The 26,263-nt window shown below is 36.1% G+C and overlaps 6 protein-coding genes across 6 annotated transcripts; 3 read left to right on the top strand and 3 right to left on the bottom strand.

Moving 5' to 3' along the window:
- Positions 1–619: 619 nt before the first annotated feature.
- LOC116308577 (bifunctional peptidase and (3S)-lysyl hydroxylase JMJD7) lies at positions 620–7,086 on the top strand. The gene is made up of 5 exons (XM_031719041.2): positions 620–1,320; positions 3,080–3,546; positions 4,094–4,278; positions 5,975–6,115; positions 6,381–7,086. The coding sequence occupies exons 1-5, from the start codon at positions 642–644 to the stop codon at positions 6,463–6,465; spliced, it is 1,557 nt and encodes a 518-aa protein (XP_031574901.1). The 5' UTR covers positions 620–641; the 3' UTR covers positions 6,466–7,086.
- Positions 6,567–7,747, bottom strand: LOC116308578 (AAC-rich mRNA AAC4 protein). Its single transcript, XM_031719042.2, has one exon. It carries the CDS (start codon positions 7,588–7,590, stop codon positions 6,853–6,855), a length of 738 nt encoding a protein of 245 aa, XP_031574902.1. The 5' UTR covers positions 7,591–7,747; the 3' UTR covers positions 6,567–6,852.
- A 1,126-nt stretch (positions 7,748–8,873) lies between these two features.
- Positions 8,874–11,554, top strand: LOC148911587 (uncharacterized). Its single transcript, XM_089028966.1, has 4 exons — positions 8,874–9,297; positions 9,613–9,763; positions 9,928–10,103; positions 10,325–11,554. Exons 1-4 carry the CDS (start codon positions 9,263–9,265, stop codon positions 11,355–11,357), a joined length of 1,395 nt encoding a protein of 464 aa, XP_088885092.1. The 5' UTR covers positions 8,874–9,262; the 3' UTR covers positions 11,358–11,554.
- LOC148911586 (uncharacterized) lies at positions 11,435–13,713 on the bottom strand. Its single transcript, XM_089028965.1, has 3 exons — positions 13,620–13,713; positions 13,156–13,313; positions 11,435–13,009 (listed from the first exon to the last, which is right to left on the bottom strand). Exons 1-3 carry the CDS (start codon positions 13,652–13,654, stop codon positions 11,673–11,675), a joined length of 1,530 nt encoding a protein of 509 aa, XP_088885091.1. The 5' UTR covers positions 13,655–13,713; the 3' UTR covers positions 11,435–11,672.
- Positions 13,714–18,539: 4,826 nt separating this feature from the next.
- On the top strand, positions 18,540–19,667 carry LOC116297353 (C-X-C chemokine receptor type 2-like). The gene has a single exon (XM_031705572.1). It carries the CDS (start codon positions 18,540–18,542, stop codon positions 19,665–19,667), a length of 1,128 nt encoding a protein of 375 aa, XP_031561432.1.
- A 3,086-nt stretch (positions 19,668–22,753) lies between these two features.
- On the bottom strand, positions 22,754–24,974 carry LOC116297332 (5-hydroxytryptamine receptor 2A-like). Its single transcript, XM_089029162.1, has 3 exons — positions 24,942–24,974; positions 24,257–24,353; positions 22,754–23,586 (listed from the first exon to the last, which is right to left on the bottom strand). Exons 1-3 carry the CDS (start codon positions 24,972–24,974, stop codon positions 22,805–22,807), a joined length of 912 nt encoding a protein of 303 aa, XP_088885288.1. The 3' UTR covers positions 22,754–22,804.
- Positions 24,975–26,263: the final 1,289 nt, after the last annotated feature.

Here is a 26,263-nt window from a genome sequence, read left to right as displayed (position 1 = left end):
AAGTTTTTGAATATTTATAAAGCAGGCGCTTTGATTCTGAATCCGAAATTAGACCGCCGTATGCTACATAGAAGAGTCGATTAATCGCGAGGACGTATTTGCGTTCCAAAGCTGATACTTTCAGGAAAAGAAGTACAATAAACAAGCTTTCAGATCATATAGTATTAGTGAAAATAAAATATATACCAGGTGATGATTTAGGGCATTCAACTTAGGCTAAAATTTGCTTCGCGTCGTAGCTGCTTGAAATGCCATCGAAAAAAAATCCCAAAAAGCGAGAAAAAAACATTTTCCCAAAAATATTATTTATCCCTTTTGGAGTCTGATAGTTAGTTAAAATGTTGAAAAAGTATCAGATCGATAGGAGTATTTTTGAACGAGTGAGGCCTTCTTAAATATGGGTAATATTTTGGGCTGTTCACACCGGTCCAGAGCGAACCGGAAGTCGAGTTTTAGATTTTCGTAAAATTCGCCAAAATAAAAAAGCGCTCGAAGTTTTAAACTGGATTTTTTAAAAGAGCTTACCAAAGGTTGTCTTCTGACAAAATATGAGAAATTTGAAAATTCCTTCGCTGTCCCGCCATTCTCGACCGTTACGGACAGCCACTCTTAAGAAGTATTTTTTAAGGACACGTAGAATCATGCGGATAGTTATTTATTTTATTGCGATATCATTAATACTTATTACAGAAAAATGTCTTGTACTAGAGACTATAAAGCTACAAGAATATTCTATAGAGGAAATCACTGTTTTGGTGAAGGACTCATGTGTTTTAGTGGCTTCTCAACCCACGAACTTTACTCTGATCTCAATTCTTCAAAACCTCACAGAAATATTTTCCAAAGAACCAAACGTGAAAATTGGACTACTGAGAGAGAACAGCTTCCCTGCGAACGAAAAAGAACAAATGTTAGGAAAAATAACGGCTTACTACGGTAAAAATAGGGGTTTACTGATGTTTTACCCGAAAGAAATTTTAGACCGCAAGTGTTTACTGAAACCTCCAAAGAAGAAGCTCAAATCTGAGGAGTATAACGGAGACAAAACTACCTCAGCAATTCTTGAATTTTTGAACTCAAAATGCGGGAAGTTTAGGACTCTTCAAGGTGGATTACCTCCTGAAAGAAGAATGAGGGATTTTATTCTGCAAAATGTTTATTCAATTGGAGAAAAATCTTTGAACAAAGATAAGAGGAATACTGGGAATGGAGAAGCTGGACCTGTAAACGTCGGATCAATATGTGAGAAGATTACCATGCCAACCCAGGAGGAATTTATACACCAGTATTTGTTTAGATCAAAACCTGTAATTATAAAAGGTAAGAAAAATGTTGTGTTCATCTTAATTTTTACTTTAATTTAGCAAAGGATATTTCATTATTCCTTTTTCCATGGAAATAAGTAAAGACATGCATGCATGCTGGTTAACATAACGAGAGATTAAGAACAAGCTTTTATTAAAGGCTATGCAACTTTGAAAAGAATTAAGTTAGTGTTTGACAATCTGATATTTGTTTTGCAGACATTATTGGGTACTTTTGTACTGGTTCAAGAGTGTGACCTTTGTGCTTTTATTTTCTTGCTTGTGTATTATTGCTAGGAATTATGAGAAATTCCAGGCAGGGGTGGCGGAACCAGGGGACCAGGGAGGCAAATTTTTTGGGGGGGCCTGGCTCCCCCAAAAGATATTGGTTCTTAGTCATTGTTGTACGGCGCATGCGTCTGCAATCAAATAAACATTGTCATTATCACATACATGTAGCGTTAAATATAATCTTCAGTGCCCCCTCCCACCCCCCCAAAAGATTTCTGCGGTGCCCCCTCAAAGAACTTTAGCTTCCGCCGCCCCTGCCAGAGTATGCACTCAAAGATATTGTATTCTACCATGACTAAGAAATACACTCTAAATCCCATCTTTGTTGCCAGTATAGTAAATGGTCTACATAATTTCTACTTATCTTTGCTACATAATAACATGGCAGACAGCACACCATAGGGTCATGTGATCTGAGCTCAGGCCCAGTTTACCACATTATCATGATTACATATATTAATTTATACCATCAAAAAATCATTGTTGGGTTCAAAACACAGAAGACAGAAACTAAGACCAAAAGGTATTCTGGAAGACAGTATAATAGCAGTATGCTAAAGTTAGCTTCAAACAATTGTTTCAAATTGAGGCATTTGGGTCAATACAATAGATGTATAGAAAATGACCCAAAAGCAACAGCTGCTTGAAGGTAATAGAGTGTAACTCTGATATCTGCTATTATACTATCATGATTTATTCATTTGAGATACACACAGTTGATATGAAATATGTGTTAAAATCCTCTATGGAACACTTAAAGCACTCATTGATAATTCATAAGCTTATGGTCCAATTGGAGCCACCATACACGTCATGTGCATGAACCTTTATACCCGATAAAGTCCTCTTCATTAGTATTCAAGCGATTTTATATAAAGACACATGTGATCTTTATATAAAGACCACTCGAATACTATGAGGATGACTTCATCAGGGATGAAGCATGCATCCAAGTTTAGATGAAGACATAGAGCTTCATCAAGGTCATAGTCAACCCTAATGATCTTTGACTAACGTGCCTGTCTTTGCCTTGGCACACAATATTCAACATGTGGAAGCCTCTATTGAATCTGGTTGCGCGTGCCCGTGACGTCAAATCTCTATCGAAGTATAAAAATCCATGTTCGTGACGTGTATGGTGTCTCCAGTTGAACCCAAATCTTATAAATTGTTCATGAGAGTCTTAAGCAGTTCAAAAAACTCGTAGATCGGCTACGCCTCATGCTTTTATACCTGATAAAACACTCCTACTCGTTTTTTAAACACTACATGCATGCTTGCAGTTGAACAGCATCATAAAACCTTTTGAAATTATTTCAAACATTCTGGAAGCAACTTGAAGAGGTCACAACTTGACTACAAATAATTTTCCTTAATCACTTAAACCTTGCTTCCCCCATAATATGCTGAGCTCTAATGGTACAGAATGTTGATAAAGTATGATGTATGTTGATAAAGTATTGAGTAAATACTGACATTCGTAGGTGCGATGGACAAATGGCCAGCAATGCATAAGTGGACCAATGAATATCTGACATCAACATTTGGCAAAAACAAAGTACGTGTAGCATTTGCACCTAATGCAGAGTATGAAGGTTGTGAGAAAGCATCAGACTTTGAGGACTTTCAAGATTTTAAATTTCCTGATGGTGTTAAAGAACAACTTCCCTTTCCTGACTTAGTTGTAGTAAGGCCTGCATTTATGAACTTGAAGTTTGCAGAATTTATGAGTCTACTTGAGAAAACACATCAGACAGGTCAAGGAGAGAATGTATCAGCTTACTTGGAGTATTCTTCTATTCCAAGTCATCTGCCAGAACTGGAAAAAGATGTAATTGAGATGCCATTTGTGGCTGGAGTATTGAAGAGAAGGCACTTGAATATTTGGTTGAGTAATGGCAACACTTTAGGGAAGCTCCATTTTGATCCATTTGACAATTTCCTTTGTCAGGTAATTGCTCTCCTATTGTCTGACAGTCTGTCTGTCTTCCCATTTTCCAGTGGTGGTAACATGATGTTCATCAGACAGAAAACACTGGGCTTGACAAAGTCTAAAGGGAATGCACATAGTACACCATGATGTATATAGAAATAATTTGGGAAGCATAACATCAACAATAACAGCAACAACAACGACAAGTCCCTATTTAAATTCAACAGAGTCAGAATTTGGTAAAAGCTACTCAAAATACCTAATATAGAGGCTTTGCAACATCATATAAATTTTGTCTAATCTGATTTGCAGATGAGAAAGAATTTGGTTTGCCAGAAGAAAAATACTCACTAGTGTATTGTTTCGCACACATGATGGTGCAAAGCCTTTATAAAGAAAACAAGCAGAGTAACAAGTGGTAGCCCCTGACTACTAGTCAACTAGTAATAACTACGTTTATAAACTCTTATCAAAACATGTACATGTATGTTAAAACTACCCATTTGGCAATGCAGTGAAACCAGAAAAAGACATCCTTTTAAAATTTTTGTTACTCATTTTACAGATAAGTGGAAGGAAACAGGTTTTGCTATATGAACCCTATGATAACACTCGGCTTTATGAGGCACACATACAAGAAGCAGAACTGGGTTACAATCCAAACAGCATGCAATTCCGCAGGAAAAAATTAATGGACAGCACATCTATGGTTATGTCACCAATTAATATTCTGAAGCCTGATTATAAAAGGTATTTTTGTTGTCATGGTAAAATTATAGCTCACTTACATGTAAACCTTACATACAAGTCATTATTCCAATAAATGACATTATTTTTTGGAAGTGTTACTTTATTGCACTCATTTCATCAACAGTTTTTTTAAATTATCATTCAATTTAAGGGAAATAATTGATGAATCTGTTTAGCTTGTAATTGTTTTGAAGAAACAAAATATTCAATGATATGTGTCCCAAAAGGGAGAATTCCAGTTAGATCTTGAATTTGAGCATGGGCTATTATGTGAAGTCACATCGGCCATGTCGGTGTACCAAAACTATACATTTTCTATCCTCCAGGAATTGAACTTTATTATTGTGCAGAAAGTTTCTACTTTTTTTGGTACACCAATATGGCTGCCTGTGTCATGTGAGTGAAAATGCTCTATAGTTACTAGGAAGGATGAACTCACCAAAATTTTCATAGCAAACTGAATTTTTCAATTCAAATTTCGCATATGGCTTGATTTATATGTGGTTAAATGTAATTTAGGCTAAGTTAGACTCGAGGTCAATGACATCTCGCAGTAGCGTTGTCCGGACGCATACTGCTATCTCCGCTGTCAACGCATTTATTACCTCACGCGATCGTTGATCGACTCAGCTAGCAAGTTGTTTATAGCATGTCGCAATCTATTCTAGTCGATCTCTGTGGCCTGTATGAGATATGGATCATAGCTATCATTACGAAATTCGATAAGACGCTACACACGTGATCACGCTAGCTTAATGCCAACCACGCGAACCTTTATTCGCCATCGCTATCTATCGCTAGCACTTGCTATACGACGCTATTACGCTATTACGCTACAACACGAGTTTAATTTCCCGCCCGCCATCCCTACCACTGGTACAGGTAAGTAGAGGTAAGTATTCCATTGACTGATCGCGGTCAATGTGACAGGTGTTCGGTGGGTGGTGACAGGGTGACCATGGTTACCGCTAATTTGTGCCTGGCTCCGCCCATCCCACCGAATATGCACCTAACGCCAAGCTCATCATTAACGATGAGTTTAAGTATTTGAAAACTAAAAAACAAAAACCAAAAACCAAAAAAAAAAGAAAGAAAAGAAAAGCAAAGAAAAAAGAAATGAAAGAAGATAAAACTTTTTTTAAAAATTCAATCTTAAGTTTTTTTATCAAATGGAAGATTACCATAAAAAGTTGAAATATACCAGTTTTCCAAATATACCAATTTCACCATTTGTACAGTAAGTACAGTCAAGCTTTACTAAAGGCCAATAAGAGAGAAGTCAAAACAAGTGTACTAGTGTATGACTAGTCTTTCAGGATTGATTAAAGTACAGTACAATAACATTCCTATTAAAAGGGCGGTCAGTCCATGTTTGCTACGAGGTCTTACTGTAAATGAAATGTCCATTAGTGAGGTGTCCATGCTGTTGGTGTCAGCCATAGAACCATAGAATTGGGGTTTACCCTGTGAGCAGAAGTTTTTTCCTTCCCCTCCATAGGGCTGAACAGTGGGCTGAAGGGAGGGCAGAAAAAGACCTCTGCTAGCAGGGTAAGTGGGGTTTGACTATACAGCAAACTTTCTCAATATTCCTACTGTAACTGAACCAAAAGTCATAAATTTAATTATTGGTTCTTGTAGTTACTAATATTTAAAGTTTTTACATGTAAAGCTATGATATTTTGCATTTGAAATTCAGGTTTCCAAAGTTCAAAGGTGTTCAGGCCATGAATTGTACAATAGATGAAGGCGAAGTACTATTCATGCCATCATTTTGGTGGCATGAGGTACAGTCATACCCAAATCAAGAAAAGCCTAGAAATGTAGCTATTAATTATTGGTAAGTTAGTGAATATATTATATATACTATATTAATAAAGATTATCAATCCATAAAGTAACTCAAAATTGAAATACTATAGTATTACATGCATCTTTGAAATAGCCCTATATAGCGTACATTTGAGTTGGCTTATAATAGGAAGACTAAGTTTAACATTTCAAATTTAGTAGACTTGAAGGGGGGGAGGGCTTTTTTGGCAGTTTAATATAGTCTTGATTTCGTAAATATTAATTCTTGTTCATCACGATGTTCTTGGTTTTCAGGTATGAACCATTTCTAACAAAGGAATATCCTTGTGATTCCTGTAAGATTGACATCAATCCATTCTACCACCATCTACTTCATTAAACCCATGAGGTCTACAGTGGATGCCCTGTTTTGGGTTCAAGCCCCATAGCTGGTCACCAAAACTAATGTTAGCTCATCACTTGAAAAAATCTTCAGAAATCTTATTATTAAATGTATTGTTTATTATAATAATGGCTTTTTTGACACTAAGCATTCGTTTTCTAGCGTAATATTTTACTAAAAATTATTATTCAATACCTACAAGTGAAAGATCACTATATTTTAAAAAAATTATGAAAAAACATGTATACTTAAAAAAATATCAAAATAAATTATGAATTAAAATGTTTCTTCGCTGTACAAACATATATAATTACTAAAAATAGTTTTTGATATCACGGAACTGAATCTGAAATTTTAAAAAAATCCAAACAATTATGTACAATATTATCGGTCAAAAATGTCTTTGTTATTTTTGGCGATCGTGAGTAACACCACAGTGTTTGACTTGATGTTCTTTGGTAACAAGAAATAAGAACTGACTATAGCCTTTGCTGCTATTGAAGAGCTAGCCCAGATATGCAGTATTTGTTTATGCCATTTCTCCAGCGTGTTCCGTGTAGAATTCTCTACTCCATTAAGCTTCTTGTTCAATAAATATTCAGCATCTTCCAAAGTAAAGTTGCCCCTGTATTTCATGGCTCGCGTGACAGAAACACCAATCTTGAACCCAAACATACGGCATGTATAATCGGTTATCGATCCTCCATAAGGAAAATATTGAATCTCCATTTCAGTTTTGTCAAGTTTAGCGTTATAACACTTCTGTAGCATTTCGTAGCTTAGGACTTCGCTTTTCTGCGAGCTACCACCAGCATTTGGAGTCCTAGCCATTCTAATCGACCCCTCAGAAAGCTTCATTGATTTGATCGTCCTCAACTGGTCCATCTCTGTTACGACAATCCCTCCAGTATAAATCGAACTAATATTTCTCCGAAATCTCACTACATCACCTAATTTTACCGCAAAATTCTCTCCCACATAAAACTGAGGCTTAAAAATGAAGGGAGAAGTCTTCCTTCGTTTTTGTCGCCTCAACCTAATTTCTGATGTATCATTCTTTTGTGTAAACGTTTGATTTTCAGTTCGTGTAAAAGTTTTGGTCTGTTTGACAGCGATTCCCATTATAGGAATTTTGATTCCGTCTTGTATTTCTTGTAGTAGTGGTTGTCATTGCTGCAGTAATTGTATAAAGTGGCGTAATACAGAGAAACTATTTATTTTATATCAGCGTTGCAAACTTTGCTAAAATTGCGTTGACATTGCATCAGCTATTTACGCAATTTGCTATAAATAGACTGGACGTAATGTTTACATATAATAATCGCTAGGTTTCTTCAGCACTACAACTGACTTCTACATTTCTATCCTGCCAAACATTGCATATTTGCTTCAGTCCAGCTTCAAAAAACTTTTTGATGCATTCTATTTCTTAAATTTTGGTTAAAAATTTGTTATAAGCGAAGTAAACATGCACAACTTGCTAGCGTTACCTCGTTATGCAACGCTGCGAGGGAGACTAAGCGTTACCCCGAGGAGAAAAGAATAGCGCCCCACTGCCGGCCTGACAGGGGTAAGGGCACTGTCCATGTTTTTTTGTTTTTGTTTTTTTTATTATCCAAAGAAAATCAAATGATATGTCGATTAATTCGTTAAATAATTTGACTTTGAATATAAGATAAAATTGAATTATAAAAAGATGTGATGACAAATAGATTTTTCTAAAAACTTCGAGGCTCAAAAACAAATTTTTTAAATAAAGATCATAAGTTACCCTTCCCCTTTTTAAAATTTTTGGTCAATTGGAAGTATCATATTAAATTGATCTCAAATAAGATTTCAAAAAACATTGGTATTCTATCAAAAATCAGGCATAATGTTTCTTTAAAAACTCTAACTATGCTATATTATTCATTAGTTTACCCTTTCTTAACATATGGTTTGAGTATCCTTTTTTCAAATGACCGTATTTAAGGGTATCCTTTTTTCAAATGACCGTATTTAAGAGTCTTTTTTTGTTTTTTCAGATGACCCTATTAAATAGTATCCTTTTTTTTTTTCAAATGACTGTATCTAAGAGTATTCTTTTTCCAAATGACTGTATTTAAGAGTATTCTTTTTTCGAATTACCGTATTTAAGAGTATCCTTTTTTCAAATGACCGTATTTAAGAGTATCCTTTTTTCAAATGACCGTATTTAAGAGTATCCTTTTTTCAAATGACCGTATTTAAGAGTAACCTGATACTGATTTAGGAGTATCCCTTACCTGATTAAGGAGTATCTCTTAACCTGATTTAGATCCGTTTATATATAATCACTGGTCGTACTAGGAATGCCAATATTCTTAATTTACGCGCAAATCGTTTTCGTACATGGCTATTTAGGAATTCATATCTTAATTGCGTTGTTCCACCATGGAACAACATACTAGACATACGTAAAATCAAAGTTCTCTACAATTTCAAAGAACGTCTGTTTGCATTTTTCATTGACAAATTTCACACAGCTTGTTTTGATACTACTAGAAATCAAACTTGGAAAACAGTATGCTCTTATGCCTTTTTTGCTGATGATTTATTAACATGTATTATGATACACGAATTATTATTGTTATGAGCCAATAGGACGTTTGCATGATGGCGTCATTTGACTCCCACTACCAAGATGCTTTGCGAATTTTCTTTCTTATTTAAATTTGTATTCCCTCATGAGAATAGTAAGACAATAGGCGACTTGCACTAAGAAATCACGTGACTTCTTGGATGGCAAACGCGCGCTATGTAAACAAACATCAAGATGGCCGCCGTCGCACCGGAAGGCGACAAAAACAGGTTAGTACAACCACTTAGACGTAACTTTTTAGCTTTTTTCTACCAAATATTGGTACCCATGGAGTCTTCAAGCATATTTTGCTTTTCGATTGGTCCGAAAGAAAAATTCTTACGCTAATTTTTTCACCAAATCCAAAGCCGCTTCCTGTTTGTTATCGCAACTTTTTTTCGTGGTCTTTGACCTGGGACTTGCTTTTAAAGGGTTTTCCCCTAGAAAACTTTAAAAACAATACACTCTAAACACAGGACTTTATCCTTTGCTTTACTTTTCGCGAATTAAAATCGTCTTATTCCGAATTTTCACAATTCGTGTAGACCAACAAACAACTATGTTTGTTGTGTTCCTAAATGCACAAGCGATGGTCGACGTGATGATGGTTTGTCATTTCACCGCTTCCCTTGTCGAGAGGAAATAAGAAAACAGTGGATTGTTAAAATACGAAGAGACATCGGAGAAAACTTTAAGGTAAGATTTTACGTTGGTTACTGTTCGTTACTAAATTTTTTACTAGATTTTATTGGTCAGTCTTATTTTACAGCGTCAAACTCGCTAAAAAATTTATTTGTATACAAAGCATATGTGAGCAGAAATAATTTACGAGTTTTTATGAATATTTATGCCTCGATTAGATAACATCGAACACCAGAGTATGTTCAAGACATTTTGACACTGATCAATATGAAGAAGAAAAGGATATATGTGGGCGCCGAAGATTAAAAAAGCATGCTATACCAACTCAGTTTGCATGGACCATCAACAAGCCTCCCAGACGCGTACTTGTGAGGAAGTTGCCAAATGCTGCTATGTAAGTAATAAACAATTCATGTTAATCATGCAAAGAGAAAGAGAAATCAAAACTTAACAAATGTTCTTGTTTTATCATTTTCAGTACAATTTGCTTATTAGTTGTTTTATATATATGTTGCTTTAAAAATTAAAGAAAAATTTATAGACCTATAACACTATATTGAATGAAAAACCCAAAATACTTTCCTTTTAATAGCATCATTATGCATTTGTTTGTAGAAACAGATATACAACTGGAACTGATGTTCTTGAAAATGAAATAACAAAACTAAAGAAGGAAATAGAAGACCTGAAGGCCAGATTATCTGCCATGAAGATCTACAAATTTGGATGTGAAAGATTCACAAATGATAGCAATTCCATCAAATTTTATACTGGATTTCCTTCATATCAGCATTTTATTTTGTTTTATGAATTTGTGCAGCCCTCTGCAGAAACCATGACATACTACTATGGAAGTAACATATCAGTTGGGCGCCCAGGCAGCAAAAAAATGTTACTTATTGATGAACTATTCCTATTTTTGGTTAGAATAAGACTGGGGTTGAAACTATTTGACCTGTCACATAGGTTTAATGTCAGTGAGTCAACTGTAAGCCGTAAGATTATTACCTGGGCCAATTACTTGTACTTCTTCCTTGGGATGCAGCCTATTTGGCCTTCTTTTCACACTGTTAAACAGAATATGTCCCCCCTATTTAAAATGTTATACCCAACTACCCATTGCATTATTGATTGTACAGAAATAAAAGTGCAAGTCCCAACATCCCTGAAACTGCAATCCCAGATGTACAGCAACTACAAGAGCTCAACCACTCTTAAAGGCTTGATTGGAATCACACCAAATGGTGCAGTGTGCTTTGTCAGCTCTCTGTATACAGGCTCAATTTCAGACAAAGAAATAACTGCACAGTCCGGTATTTTAGATCTTTTAGAGCCCCATACTAGCATTATGGCTGATAAAGGCTTTGACATTGATGATCTTTTAGTGAACAAGACAGTAGATCTTAACATACCCCCTTACTTATTAGAAAATAGTCAACTTAAGCCACAAGAAGTCATAGACACAAAGAAAATAGCCATGTTAAGAATTCATGTTGAAAGGGCTATCCGAAGGATAAAAGAATTTCACATTTTTGATGGCATTGTTCCCCTATCTTTACTAGGAAGTGTTAACCAGTTGTGGACTGTGTCATGTTTGTTGACTAACTTCCAAGGCCCCTTAATAAGAAGGGATTCTTCAAGGGCCTAGGGTCTAAATGTATAATAAATATTCATGCCAATTTACTCAGTTTTATGGTAATATATATATAATGAAAACAAGAGTCATATAATTGGCAAAATAATTTAATTAAAATTGGTGTTCTTGAATTAATTCAACTTTTTATCTTTTCATGAAAAAGATTTCAATTGATATGAATTAATTTGAAATAAATTAATTGAATAAAATATATTGTAATAGTTGTTTTATGGCAATACTTATTAATAATATTTTTTACGTATTGCATAAATTATCCTTTTTTCAGTGTTATTTGTATTTACCTAAGAAATAACACAGATGATTGCATTATGTTATATAGTAAGTAAAATAAAAGGTATCAACTCTGTCTTTGCTCTCTTGAAAAAAATTTCTGTCAAATAGAATTCTCTCATGAAAATAAAGATCACTACTTACAAAGCAAAAAAAGTCACACCATTGTAAACAAGTAATAGCTAGCTGACATTGTATTTGGTAAAAAAACTCATGTTTTCGTTTAAGAGCAAAGTGATTGGTGTCCTTGTCAAAAGTTAAATAATTCACATCATGTAAGCTTTCAACATCTTTACATACAACTTTAATTTCAAGCAAACCAAAAGGACTCATAGCATTTTCAGTGGCTAGTTCCATGTCAAAGACCTTGCGATCAGGAGAACACCCTAACCATGGGCAAACAGAATGAATAACAAGACCACATGGATATAAGTTAACAGAACTGTTTTTTACTTTGGTTGCATAGTTATAGGCTGCATATGGTTCCATCTCAATTCCCTTCTTCATTGCTGCTGTTTGGACATGACGGGTTGGGTCTAGTTGCTTGCATAAAGACTTGAAGTTAGCTTGTCTTTTAGCTACTATGCCAAATTTACTGGCTGTTATTCTTTTCTTCCTTAAAGTGTGCCAAAGTTGACACTCACTTTGGTCTCTAGTTCTTTCTTCTAAATGAAAGGACATTTCCTCATCAACTCTTAAGGAGGTTAGTGTAGCTGATTGCTCAGCATTTAAACAGGAACTGAAATTATTGGTAAAAGAGGTGTTGCTGGTCAATGGTAAGGAAGGAAAATCAGTATTAGCATAATCATTAATGATATAGGAGGAAGTAAGCTTCTGTTGATAAGATAAAATGCAACCTATAGGAACTTTGCCAAATCTTGTAGAAATTGCAGGGAGGTTTGTATCAGACATGTCAGGTAAAAGGGTACATATGAGAGGTACTGGCTCTAGAGCTTTCAGGTTTTCTTTGTAAGTAGAGTCTAGCAGCAGGTATTGGGAGGCAGGGGAGTACAAAGAGCTCTTTATAGATTTAGTATAGTCCGCTCCTTCTCTAGTTTTCTTGACAACCACTTGATCAACACATTCTGGCGTGATCTTTTTCCCCCTAGGAATATTCCACCTTTGTGCTGACATAGTGCAGGTAAGTTCATCGGGCAATGCTGTTAGACCCAGCTGCTTGCAGTGTGCAATCAATAGTAAAAGTGCCAGGGTATGTTGACAGGCTCCTCCTGCACCAGCCACGCACGAACATTTCCCATATAAATTCTTGTTTTCCAGTAGGCACACAATAAATACTGAATGTGGCTTCTCTGATTTTTTCATCGAGCGAAAACATTTACTCTCTATCGTTGCCTCTTCTTGACTATAGCGAACTAAGAGAAAAAGTCAAACTTTTAACAGAGTCCATTGAATATACAAGCACGACAAAGTACAGCCAGAGTTAACAACTAGTACAACAGCACAAGCATTGACCGTTTTTAAAGCTTTTTCGTACATTTTAATTCCCCAAAAAACTCACCTTTATAATCATGGAGATATCCTGTTTCGGCAAAAAATTTGTAGGCTTTTTTCAGACTCGTTGAACCTCCGCCAGTCTTTTTGGCAAATAACTCTACGTCGCCAAACGACAGTTCAGGCATCCTGGTAAGGTCAAGCGACCCTTTTTTCGCCGGCTCGCTAAAGAATTAGATCAATAACGATGAAATACGTCCTTGGAATGGAAATGTTTACTAACATTTCATGGGTCTGTGTATTGTTTTTAAAGTTTTCTAGGGGAAAACCCTTTAAAAGCAAGTCCCAGGTCAAAGACCACGAAAAAAAGTTGCGATAACAAACAGGAAGCGGCTTTGGATTTGGTGAAAAAATTAGCGTAAGAATTTTTCTTTCGGACCAATCGAAAAGCAAAATATGCTTGAAGACTCCATGGGTACCAATATTTGGTAGAAAAAAGCTAAAAAGTTACGTCTAAGTGGTTGTACTAACCTGTTTTTGTCGCCTTCCGGTGCGACGGCGGCCATCTTGATGTTTGTTTACATAGCGCGCGTTTGCCATCCAAGAAGTCACGTGATTTCTTAGTGCAAGTGCCTATTGGTGCTAATTAACTGAACAAAAGAAAGCGTGCAAGGGAGTCTGGTAGTAGAGGTCAATGACGCTATCGTGCAAACGTCCTATTTTAAAAATTTCGTACCCACGACACGCGACTTGGTACTCGCAACCCGCGACACGGCTGAAGTCAAACTCTAATTCTCCTCCAAACCAGAATGTAGAGATAGCAGAAGCATTGCTAGTTTCATCGGAAGTCCTTGATAACTTGTTCATATTTAGCACTAAACACTGTTGAATTGGAAGGAGCACAGGGTGGACCTTTATACGTACACTTGTTCAACTCTCCGCATTTGGGAGCAAAGTGAGGATTCTCATTGGCTTGTTGGGAAAACCACGTGGTACATCTTGAATTTGAACACCGCCAGTTTTGGATATTAGTATATTCCACTGGATAGCAACAAGGAGTTGCAGTGTCTTTGGAGAGCAAATCGATACTCGAAAACCTTAGGAAATGAAACAAACATGAGAGAAAGAGATTTTTAGGGATTATGAAGCCAAGTCATAAATATATAGAACGCACAGAACACTACCGGATGACTGTCTTGGCCCGTCGAAATAGAACTGCTTGCCATTTCCTAGATAATTATTTCTTTGTTTAACGGTTGCACATTAAAACATTTGGTCTGAAATGGGAAAACATGACGGCCAAATTCTTCCAAGCTTAGGAGTTGCTTCATGTGACATGGTTCGCAACATCGACTGCCTTCCACATTGCAAGCAATGTTGCACCGTGTGTGCGTAGTTTAAATTGTCACTCTGCGACTACGTAGTCAATCTTGTCTACTTCTTGAGGGATATAGTTGCAGGTTGCACGTCATTTAGTAGAACGAGATTTAATAGACCTCATCCACAAGTTGGACAATCTGTACATAGTCCAGCCGTCCAGATCTGAGTGCATAGATATGTTGTTTACGTAGAACGGATTGTGAATAAGGTGTTGGTTAGATAATGTTAGGACTGCACAAGACAGTGTCCAAGCTTCTTTCCAGTAAGCCGCCATGTCGCAGTAAACTCGAGTTCTAAAAATGTGAACCATTGAAATTTAGCTAGAGATTGAAGCCTGCATGAAATTATATAGCAGCTAATGGAAAAAACATTTTTTGTTCGGAGGAGTGGGGGGGGGGGGAGTGGGGGGGGTGGGGGAGGGGGCTTGGAGTTGAAAGATTTACCTTCCCTAATAAGGTGTCAATTCGTAATGATATTCTTAAGTGATGTTATTGTTACAACTTTACTCAGATTTGCACAATTTTTGCACATGTCAACTATTCCCATTAAAATATTTCAAAATCTGTCCAATAAATTTTCCTTCATATTTTGATATAACGAGCATCGCATTTATCAAAATTCTGAAATAAAAAATGGGGGTCACCATTCTCGTTTTTGATTTACCTTGTCAAAAAAAAAATTTCCAAGTGGAGACTGGGGCGAGTCAGATAAAAATCGCAATTTATCTACTCAAAAAGAAGAAAATCAGGTAAAATTGTTTTTGAACATGTTTCTTTTTTAGTATTCGAAAGAAAAATGCCTAAACTTTGTTATTTCCATGCTTTTAGTTGCATGTGCAAAAAAATGCGCAGTGCAAAACAAGGCGGAATTACCTTAAGACTGATATCTTTTAGTAAAAGACAATGAATTATAAAATTGTGAACAGTTATTAAATAAATGTAATTGTTTTAGTATAAATATACAGGTGATTCTTTCAAAAGAAAACAGAAAAACAAGAAGATAAAAGAATTTTTTTCCGGTAACAGAAACAAAGCGGCAGGCCGCCATTTTGGATTATCGCTGGAAGTGACTATCGTGTGATAGTGTGTGTGAGTTTCTCGACCAATTATGATCAGCGCGTGAGATTTTCAATGATCACCTGTGTATTTCTACTAATAAGGATTAACATAAATAAGCGACATGTGTGGATTTTAGGAGGCTTTTAAATCAGTTTTTTGGTACAAAATTGAACTCACAAAATACAAATCCTTGTCTTTCTACCAGAGTCTTGGACGAGTTGATGGTCAATACAAGTCCATTCAGCTCGCATACTGAAAAATGGTTAGGTGAGTTTTGTTGGAACTGGAATGATTGACAACGGCAGTCGCGGAGGGTTCGGCAGTCGGGCAGCACTAATGAAGGTTCGGGAAACCATTAAATGACTTATAAACTTTCCTTTCTAGGACTTTACAATTGACAGTCACGCTGATAAAATATTTCATAATTCCCGGCTTTGACGATCAGGATGCACGATAAGCATAGAAAAGAAAAAACACTAGGTCTCGATCCTGTTACTGATAGGTATGACTAGTTTTTAATACCACAGGGAGCCCAATTTAGATAAAAGTGATAGGTGAAAATAAAATCGGAGAAATGAAATATTTTTTTATTATATTTTGAGGTCAAGATAATGTCCTCCGCAATACCAATACGAAAGAGTAAAAAATCAATAGAAATTGCACTTGCAATTTTTATGCGTTCTAGTGAAGGTACGTGGAATTTCAAAGTGTTTTATTGTTTAGTGAAATTGTGCATTGCTTACTCTACTGTGTTTTTTTTGTTTTTGTTTGTTTGGTTTTTTTTTTGTTTGTTTGTTTGTTTGTTGTTGTTGTTTTTTTTTTTTTTTTTTTTGCGAAAACCTGAATATAAAAGTCTGTAATAAAGGAAAACAGCGGTGTTTGAAAACGGTCAATTCCTTTTGATTTGTTTCATGAAATTAGATTGCAGCCTCGCTTTCATGTTGTACATTTAAGGCATGCGCAGAACTCAACAATAACCGCAAATTTGGGTTGGCTCCATATCCAAAATTGTTTCTCTTAGGGATATTAGTAATCTGGCCAAGTTTCATGCTTTTATCATTAAAGTGAACAATTCAGCATTTTTTTGGTCGATAACAGCTGGACTATTTGTTCACTTTGAAATAAAACCAAACAGCTCTTGCTGAATCATGAAAATGATAATCCTGAAAGCTGACTAACTGGAATGGATTTGCTCATTATACTTTACCCCCCTAAACAACATCGCTAGTCATATCATTTGTCAAATTGATGAATTTTTTTTTTTTTTTTCTTTTGATAAAAATTTTTATTAGCATAATTTTAGACTTGGATATAGAGTTTCTCGAGCTGTGATTGGTCGAGCAACCGGTGATTCTAAGGTTTTACAAAGTTTTCCAGATCGGAAGTAATACTAAAACATTTTTTCATCCTTATTTCGACTTTTCTCTAATATTTAAGTCTAAAACTATGCTAAAACAATTATTCCCCTCAGGCTCAGTCATCATGGAGATATTTACTTTGCCGCTCGAAGACTCGCGGCTCGGTAAACATTCCTACGATAATCACTTCGCCTTCGGCGAATAATTGTTAAACCATAGTTAAATTATTTATAACGCGCAAATTAGCATGTGTAATATGATCAAATGCGCGTTTTTTTTACACTTCCTTTCATTTATTGTTGCGCTGTTATTCATTTTCCTTTACATGGTCTTACATATCTCTTTTATTTTCAGCCCCCCCTTTTTTTTTGTTTATTTCATTTTTCTCCTTTTCCCTTTCAGTGATTTCACTTTACTTAGTCCTTCAGAAAGTGCCGTCATAGCCGTTCAGTATATTTATTTTCTGCATTTGAATACCTGCCTACATGTTTGTCAAGCACTCAGCCTGTTCTATCCATATCGAATGATTATCAATGCGTGCCTGAACCATGGCGGTGTTATATCAGTCTACTGCTACCGTAAAAAGGTACGAAACACATTTTTTATGTTCCAATGTTTTTTTGTTTTTTGTTTTTTTTTTTCATTAAACAAATGATTACTGCAAAATGACTTAAAAATTCATAACGTTTTTTAAACCAATATTAACCACGATGATAACATCATTTGTTTGTCATATTGTCATATATTTACGTAAGCATCAATCATCTGTGCTTAGTGATTGGCTTCTTACTTTGTTGTCACGGCGACTTCTATACGAGTACAAACACACTTGTTCATGCGTAAATACAATTATCGAGAAATAATTCAATAACCACAGCAATAATATTTTTAATCCGTTTTTACATTCATTTTCTAGTGAACGTCAGTTTTTTAATAAACTCGATAAACATATATCAGTGGATCCGGAGGCTCAATCTTTTAAAGAATTCTCAGTCGTAAGTTCATTTGCTTGATTTGTATGACCGATTGAACCGAATAAAACCCTTAGCGGTGTGGCTTTGAGTGATGTTTGAAACCAGTTTTCCTAATTAGCGCTGCGTTTTGTAACTATTTATGTTAAGTGTCAGTTCGTTCACATACCCTTATTTCGGTAGGATTATAGCCTTTCTTCCGCTATAACAATCCGCTACAGAAAACACTATAGTAAATCAAATGCAAAAGAATTGCTAATGAAATAAAATAAAATACTAAATGAAAGAAAATGGCATACAAAAATATGGAAAGAAAAAATAAAAAGATAATAAAGTTCAAGCGAAGATTTAGATAGGATGTCTTCCAGAGTCAAAGTTTGAAATTTTTATCAATTGATTAAAAATGCAAATGGTTTATTGTACACGCAAGAGGTGTCCACATAAGGCAAACAAACTCATGTTTTGCTAATCATAACTAGCGTTTTCTGATTTGAAGGATATTCACTGGGTAAGCGATATGCCGCCCTCGCGTAGTTCATTATGAACTTGGAACAGACAAAATACTGCGCCTTTAGTAGTCTAAGTCAGTGACTTGTTTTATGACACAGATCAAGGACAAAACCATTACATCTCATAAATCAAGGTTCGAAAAACTGAAAACGATTATATAGCCGTTTATTTCCAATGGATTTAGCGGAGCAAAGCGTTCAAAACTCAAGTTTCAACGCGTCTTCATCGCAAGAGAAGCTCGTTGATTTTAGACGTTTTGATATACAAACTTTAGATATTCTATTTGGTTCGCTGTACGCTTTCATTGTCTGTGTTGGTGTTGTTGGGAACTGTTTGGTACTCGCTGTAGTAAAAAGGACCTCGTCGATGCACAGCACTACCAACTATCTCCTCGTTAACCTGGCAGTTGCGGATATTATAACTCTTTTATGGAATCCCAGGACGTACAGTTTCGCGTTTTACTCTTCTCATCCAAGAGGAACATTGGGTGACTACCTATGTAAGCTTTTCACTGGCAATGGAATAATTGGTGTAGCCATTGGTGCTTCCGTACTGACTTTGTCTACCATCGCTGTAGAAAGATACCACGCTCTTGTCAAGCCTTTAACAGCAGGAAAACTAAAAATACAGTTTGAAAACGTAAGATATGTCATTGCTGGGATTTGGTCGATCGCTCTTCTTATTAACCTTCCAGATTTTGTAGCGAATCGCTTTGACGCTAAGTATGGTCGGTGCATCTGCCCGTACAGTTTAGAATCCATCACGGACTTTCGAGCACATGTTCTTTGTACTGTATTTTTCCTTGGAGGCTTTCCACTCCTGATCTTAGGGTTTTGCTATTTCCAGATTATTAAAGGTATTTTCTTCGAGAAGACAATTATGGGGCAAGCACAGGGACAAGAGGACGACAAGTCAAAAAGAAAGCTAGCCAAGTTACTTCTCTCCGTAACGATGGCATTTTACACCTGCTATCTTCCATATGGAATATTTATGTCATTCCTTACTCTATCAAAACGAAAAACACTGATAGAAAATCAAAACTCGTACACAATTTTGCTTAAAACAGTCGAGTTTTTAGTAACATTTTCATCGTTCTTAAACCCGGTTTTGTACGCCTTTCAAAGCTCCAACTATCGAAATGGCTTCGTTAAGATTTGTCGATTCAAGAGGTCTGTTTTACCGGCCAAGGAAAACTCTGTTACATTCAACATCAGGGATTTCAATGAAAAACAAAATAAGATTTTTAGGATGGCAGAACCTCGATTAAGTTTGAAAATTCCTAATTTAAGTGAAGAATGCTAAGAATGTAACTAAGAAGATGTGTTGTGCTCCCAAAAGAACAATCTCAAAGTTCTATTGGTTTAAGTAACGTGAGTTTCAAGCTGGATGTCAATGAAGAAGCACACTATTTACCCAAAATGAACTCGAATTGTCGAATTGCATCTCACAAACACGGTCTAAAAGAGTCAGTAATGCTTGGCTTTCAAAATGATACCGTTTGAACATATTCAAAGTCAATGTTTAAAATGACAACTTTACACAACGGTCAGCCGACGGGCTTCACCTGTGTTTGACCAGTCACCTTTCACCATGTATTTGTAGTCGTCGATAGCATCTTTGGCCTTCCGCAAAATCAAGGAAAACAATGTCATTTTTATTTCATCTTAAAGCGAATATAAGCAAAGACCTCAGTTTTGAGTTGTGTGCCCCTTTTAAGTTACAACTCCTGCTCCTTTGATCGGTGTATAGCTAATTGTCTCTGGAAGAATAATTGACTCAAAGAACAAAAAGAAAAAATATGAGCAATAAAAATAATTATAAAAACGTACAATAAAGAATGGAACGGAAAAATAAACAAACCAACAAAAGAAATATAAGAAAAACCGGAGTCGCAATCATAGCCAAATTCGAAAATAATTACGGAATAATATAACTATATAATTGAATATCATTGACTATATTGTAGGCACTTCACATTTTATAAGTCCTTTAATAAGAACAGATCTATCTGCATTACTTCTAAAATAATATGTGCGTTGGCGATGGTGTTATATACTCCCCGCTTGATATCAAAGTGACATCGGCCGGAACTGAGCTGCTCTTCGAGCAAGCTAGCTGAGATAACCTCAGATAAGACCTTTGGTAGTCTCTTCAGTTTTACAAAATTGAAATTTCCTGATATTTCCTCGCATGTAATATCGTTTAAAATCTACATGAACATCTTCATGATCCTGACTTTCATTGGATCCCATATTTTACTCAAATATTTGCAGGACCGTGTATATCATCTGGAATATCTGATAACAAATATAAAAATTGAGATCGGCAAAAATTGACTGAATGACATCTTAGCTCAATGACAAATCAATTCTAAATCAAAGGCAACTAAAACTAACACAGATTTGAAATAAAGATTAAAGATAAGAAGAGGGTAAATCTTGTGAAAAAATCTAGAATATATAATAGCTAGCTTCTGTCAGGTTACATGACTCGTAGCACCTACAGGAAGACCTTCAAATGCAGTTGTCGCGTGTGTCACTTTTATTTTTTGTTCATCTTCGCCTGATTTGCATCTCAATGTCTTGACATGGTAGACAAGTTTCATGGATTGTCATACTAGACAAGTTTCATTGGGTGTGATATTGCTCAATTTACACTGTGAAACTTTCAACTTTCGTTGCGATGAAGTTTTATGAAAAGTAGAACTGTTTTCTACTCGTGCAACCGAACCTGGTGTCGCGAACACGTTTCAGGGCGAAATTGTGCCGTGTAACACCACCGTTAAACTTGTATTGCAATTCAAGCCGTTAAGGTGGCTGGACCCCCTCACGCTTGACCTCTACCTTCCACTTTTGGAACGCAGGTGCATAAACGTGTTTTATCCGATTGCAAATCGCTTTTGCACATAAGTCACATAAAGATTTTAGACATTAAAGATTTAGATTTTAATTTTAGCCTTGCAGAGCGTTCAACACTAAAATGCTTCGTACCACATAATTATATACTAGATGCCTCCATTTGTAGGGATTTTTGAACAAATCTATCTTGCTTATTATGGGATATTTGAGATTATTTAAATATAGTGCATAATCTACTTCAAAACTAAACAATGGATTTCATACTGCCGAAATTAATATTTCAGAGCTATAATATTCACAAAAGTCATTGCTCATTTAGTTTTACATCTTGAAGGTAATCGACTTATGCGATTTTGTGAAAACGTATAATGCAGAAGACGGGGGAAACATTTGATGCGCACTTTTCATCGCAGTTTTCTAGTCAATCTTACTAGATCTTCCATTATTCTAAAATTCGCTGATCATTTCTCTCAAAACTACGTCAGGATACGAATTAGAACTTAAACTAATATTACACAAAATTCGACCCTACAAATGGAGGCATCTAGTATATAATTATGTGGTACGAAGCATTTTAGTGTTGAACGCTCTGCAAGGCTAAAATTATTTTCTAAACGAAAACAAATATTTCATCATAATCACGTGTTATGACGTCCGATCTCATTAAAAACTGCATCAAACATTAATTCAATCTTTATGTGACTTATGTGCAAAAGCGATTTGCAATCGGATAAAACACGTTTATGCACCAGCGTTCCAAAAGTGGAAGGTAGCGGTCAAGCGTGAGGGGGTCCAGCCACCTTAAATGTTTTAACGTGTAACAGAGCATTAGACCCCTTCCACACTAATGCATACGTTTTCGAAAGGCTCCGTTTTTGTCTTGTCGAAAACGCATGATTTGCGCCACTCTAGTGTTTTCGTATCGTTTTCGACTGTCCACACTACTAATTAAAACGCTCGAAAACGCATACGTGGCTCGTTGTGACGCAATGCATCAATATGCGCATGCCCGGTCGAACAGCGCCCGCGGTGTGTGTTCCACCACGCGCTGGTTCGACCTGGTCAACTTCTCCCCAGTCCCTTTTTTTAAGACCGGGAAAGAGAGCTTTGACACTCATTGTTTGATATGTGTGTGGTCCTTGGTGTTTTGTTCTCAAGTAGAGTCTTTATAGCCTCCTCAGAAAGTTGATTCTTTGATTGGAAATTATTGCGGTTTTCGATATTCTGCCAACTCAGACATTTCAGTCAAGAACCTAAAAGGTACCGACTGATTAATTTTGATTGACGGCAGCGAAAAACCAAACTTTAGCGTGCAGCTCGAAACTACCGGGTTCGCAGAATTCGAAAACCGCAGTAAAGTGCGATGATTATTTCTCGATTAGATTTCTCTTAGGCTTCTCAAATGTTGTAGTAGGGCACTGAAATATTTACAAACCAGCTCAAATACCTAAGATAAGACACATTTAAAATGATATTTTGACAGAGTCTTCAAAACTTTTATTTAAGTTCAATATCATATTGACAGACAAATATTCTGAACTGGAATAAATAAAGTATCTTCGCGTATTTTAGTTTATGTCATCAGTTCCTGCACCTAAACATTTGGTTAAAAGCGTTTCTGAATTCCTTTGATCGAAGTCCATAAATCCAAGGATTGATGAAGGATCCACTGTAGGCAACCAACACCCCCCAGAGCCATGATCGAAGCACTGCTGCTTGGTCGCATCCTTCCTCTGCCAATGCATAAAGAAATGCAAACACAATGTTGGGAGAGAAAAGCACGATGAAGAAAACTACGATTATTGAAGTTGTGACAGCAGCTTTCTGCTGGCGTTGGGCACTTGTAACTGAGCGAATTTGTCCACTCTGGGAAACTACAGAATCTGGAGGTGGCTCAACTCTCGTTGCCTGTCGTCTGACAGCTCCGAATATGTGAAAGTAACAATAACTAATGATAATGAATGGAAAGACAACGGAGATGACTCCACCAATTGACCATAGGACGGCTACACCTTTTTCGCTGATAAATGGTGCCGGAAGAGCCAATACAATCGATAATACCCAGACAGACATGATACTAAAAAAACATCTTCGTTCGTTGATGATAGTGTAGTATTTCAAAGGGTAGAGCACGGCAATGTACCTGTCTATGCTCACCAAAGCCAAGCTGAAAGTATTACAAACAAGCGTCTGAATCCAGACGAACTTCTCGACTTTCGAAAGCCAGAGGCCACTGGGAGAAACTCCAAAAAGGACGATACAACTGTAGAGTGAATTGACAAAAAGGCCTGCTGAAAAATCAGCTAAAGCTAACGAACATAGAAAAAAGTTGGAAACAGTCTGGAGATTTGGTGTCTTGAAAACTGCAAACATAAAAACAAAGTTACTGCACACTGCCAGACAGGAGAATAAAATGTTGAGAAAGACGTAAAGAATGATTTCATCATGAGGTGGAACCCAACTGCATTCATGAGGATGATCAGTGGTGTTTTTCGTTTCAGTCAGTTCCATTTTCCAACCAGTTCCTTGCCAGTCTATATTATTGCTACACTCGCCTCTTGGCGTTCAGTGAGCTTGTTTAAATAGCATATATAGAATAAATCATGGGTTTAGCAGCTGATCTACAATAAGAAGAATAGTTGTTGTGCAACATATTATTAAAACCAAACAACGTAATATTGTCATGTAATAAAACTGAAAGAAACCCCCCCAATAAATGAACTGATTACACCAAACTTCAAATAACTAAAATAAGAAAAATAACTATACAATAAAAAAACAGGTTTAAAACGGCCTTTTTGGGGTCGTCCTGCAGCTTGAGACAGAATTGAAATCTGAATTTCAAATTTCGCTGGCCGTTTATATAATGCACTTTGTACTTAAAATCAACTGTGATTTCAAGAGCTGCTGTCTAAATCAGCAGTCTACTTCAGAGTTGCCCATATCAATATTATAATTAATCACAATTACTATATACAACCACTGAATGTCAGCAATTGCGCGCTATTTTTTAGGCTACTCAAAATGGCTTACCGATTTGCCTAACCAAGATGTTCTCGCGCTTTTTTGACCATGCTTTTGTAAATATTGTAAAAACATCGACTATTAGTGTTCTCTTGGATCTGCTGTTCTAAATGTGACATCAAACAATATGATTTAAGCTTCAGAACAACAGTTTATTTTAGAGGATGACTCAATTATCAAAAAACAAATAAAAAAGCAGGAAGTTTCATCGAGTTGGCTAATAAAAGTAAACAGCGTGAGTATGTTTTTTAATTCAGTTTTTCGGGTTTGTAGCGTGCACAGGTGCTGCCAATCAAGATTTGACGTATATTCTACTCAGTTGAATATCACATGCGATGTTTAGGGCGTATAAACCCTGCATGTGTGTGAAGAAACGTTTTAGAAACATTTTGAGTTTGTACAATAAGATGTACAGCATCTTCGTTACGAACAACAATTGAACAACTGATCTTTCAAGATTTAATTTCCACAGCGAATATTTTAATCATTGACTACTTTCGACAAGATAGAAATTATGATTTGAAAGCGAGGATGAGTTGGTGTACATAGCATTTTTTTTGTGAAGAGTTCAACAAACTGCTCAAAGTATAAATTTGACAAGATGAAGAGAGTCTTCAAATCTAAGATTAGGTTTTATTGCTCAACTGTACAGTCGGCGAATGAATAATGAAAAAGCAAAGCTAATTCAGATTACGTTGATCAGAAACTGTAGTGTTACGAATGCCATCCTGGCCGATTGAAAAAAATCTGCCTTATATTTATTCTTTGCTTTGCCTTCTGCCTCCCTCTATCCTGAGTTCATTTTGACCGATGCTCAGAGTACGATTTTAGTTCGTGATAACTTTAGTTTTCAAATATAAACCATAACGGATTATGAGCAAGATGAAAAGATGAAGATCAATTCTCGCAAAAACAAAAACAAAAACAAAAAACAAAACAAAAACAAAAAAACTTAACGACCAATAAGACTATTAACCAATCCCAGCACTTTTAAACTGAATAATCTTTCTCTTGATAAGTCAATCTTTCTGCTTAGGCCCACAGGGAGTTCAATTTAGATAAAACGAGAAAGTGAAAATAAAATCGGAGGGAGGGGATCGACTTTAATTTCTTTTATTCGAGTTCAATATTGCTGTCCTCCATGATACGAAAGAGTGAAAACAAAAACCATAAAAAAGGCAATAGAAAAGATTTTGTTTACTTTATGATTTTCCTAGTGGTATTCCTTGTATGTAATATAAGGTCGTCATCTTGCTAACACAATAAAGAAAACCGATACCTAAGATATAGAATTCATGTCTTTAAAACTCCTTTGGCTATTTTTCGTAGATTTCTTTGCCCGAAAATTTCGTGCGGAAACGTTTGCGTTCGCCTGTTAGTTTTATGACGTTTGCTAAAATCCGGTTATGGTCGCGGGACTCGGCCGACACTCTCCCACTTGAGAATTTTGGTAGAGGGCCGTAGCCACCGGTACAGTTGGTCCGGTTTCAACCGAGCCAACTTTCGGGGGGGATTGAAAATAAATAAGAAATAAAAAACTAAAGATAAAAGTGAGAAATATCATTGAAAAAATTAATCGGACTAGTGTGGAGGCGAAACATTTTATCCGTTTTCATGTGTGGACGGGAAACTTTTTTTCGGTTTCGGTGTGAAAATTGCGGATTCAAATTTATCCGGCATAGTGTGGACGGGGCCTCAGACTTATGGTCACTCAAACCACGTGTCATTTCGTATTCACTTTGTATTGAAATCAAGCAATATGGCCGAAAAGGTAGGTGTGAGTATATAGAAATGAGGGTTTTTATGCTTTTACTACGATAGTTTCCCGAAAAGGTAGGTGTGAGTATAAAGAAATGAGGGTTTTTATCCTTTTACTAAGATAGTTTCCATCGATGTTTTATATTTTATTGCTAAATAATTATTTAAAAGATCATGCAAAATATCACGCTACCACCTTTTTTCACGTTTTGATCATGTGCACTTGTTTATTTTCACCATTATTGTCACTTGCAACTT

This window comes from Actinia tenebrosa, unplaced genomic scaffold (genome assembly GCF_029948245.1).
Source record: "Actinia tenebrosa isolate PJP-AT-01 unplaced genomic scaffold, QUT_ActTen_1.0 PGA_scaffold13__45_contigs__length_12533684, whole genome shotgun sequence".
In the NCBI taxonomy this organism is placed as follows: domain Eukaryota; kingdom Metazoa; phylum Cnidaria; class Anthozoa; order Actiniaria; family Actiniidae; genus Actinia; species Actinia tenebrosa.
Note: the sequence above shows the minus strand (reverse complement) of the source record. Positions and strands in the feature narration are given on the sequence as shown.

Coding starts and splice junctions, on each gene's coding strand:
- LOC116308577 (XM_031719041.2), top strand. CDS start 642: ATGCGGATAGTTATTTATTTTATTGCGATATCATTAATACTTATTACA. Junction 3,547..4,093: donor TTGACAATTTCCTTTGTCAG/GTAATTGCTCTC, acceptor CTCATTTTACAG/ATAAGTGGAAGGAAACAGGT. Junction 4,279..5,974: donor CTGAAGCCTGATTATAAAAG/GTATTTTTGTTG, acceptor TTTGAAATTCAG/GTTTCCAAAGTTCAAAGGTG.
- LOC116308578 (XM_031719042.2), bottom strand. CDS start 7,590: ATGGGAATCGCTGTCAAACAGACCAAAACTTTTACACGAACTGAAAAT.
- LOC148911587 (XM_089028966.1), top strand. CDS start 9,263: ATGGCCGCCGTCGCACCGGAAGGCGACAAAAACAG. Junction 9,298..9,612: donor CCGGAAGGCGACAAAAACAG/GTTAGTACAACC, acceptor CAATTCGTGTAG/ACCAACAAACAACTATGTTT. Junction 10,104..10,324: donor AAGTTGCCAAATGCTGCTAT/GTAAGTAATAAA, acceptor ATTTGTTTGTAG/AAACAGATATACAACTGGAA.
- LOC148911586 (XM_089028965.1), bottom strand. CDS start 13,654: ATGGCCGCCGTCGCACCGGAAGGCGACAAAAACAG. Junction 13,314..13,619: donor CCGGAAGGCGACAAAAACAG/GTTAGTACAACC, acceptor CTAATTCTTTAG/CGAGCCGGCGAAAAAAGGGT. Junction 13,010..13,155: donor ATATCTCCATGATTATAAAG/GTGAGTTTTTTG, acceptor TTTTTCTCTTAG/TTCGCTATAGTCAAGAAGAG.
- LOC116297353 (XM_031705572.1), top strand. CDS start 18,540: ATGGATTTAGCGGAGCAAAGCGTTCAAAACTCAAGTTTCAACGCGTCT.
- LOC116297332 (XM_089029162.1), bottom strand. CDS start 24,974: ATGGCATTCGTAACACTACAGTTTCTGATCAAC. Junction 24,354..24,941: donor CACTACAGTTTCTGATCAAC/GTAATCTGAATT, acceptor TGTCACATTTAG/AACAGCAGATCCAAGAGAAC. Junction 23,587..24,256: donor CATCTTGGTTAGGCAAATCG/GTAAGCCATTTT, acceptor TTATGTTTGCAG/TTTTCAAGACACCAAATCTC.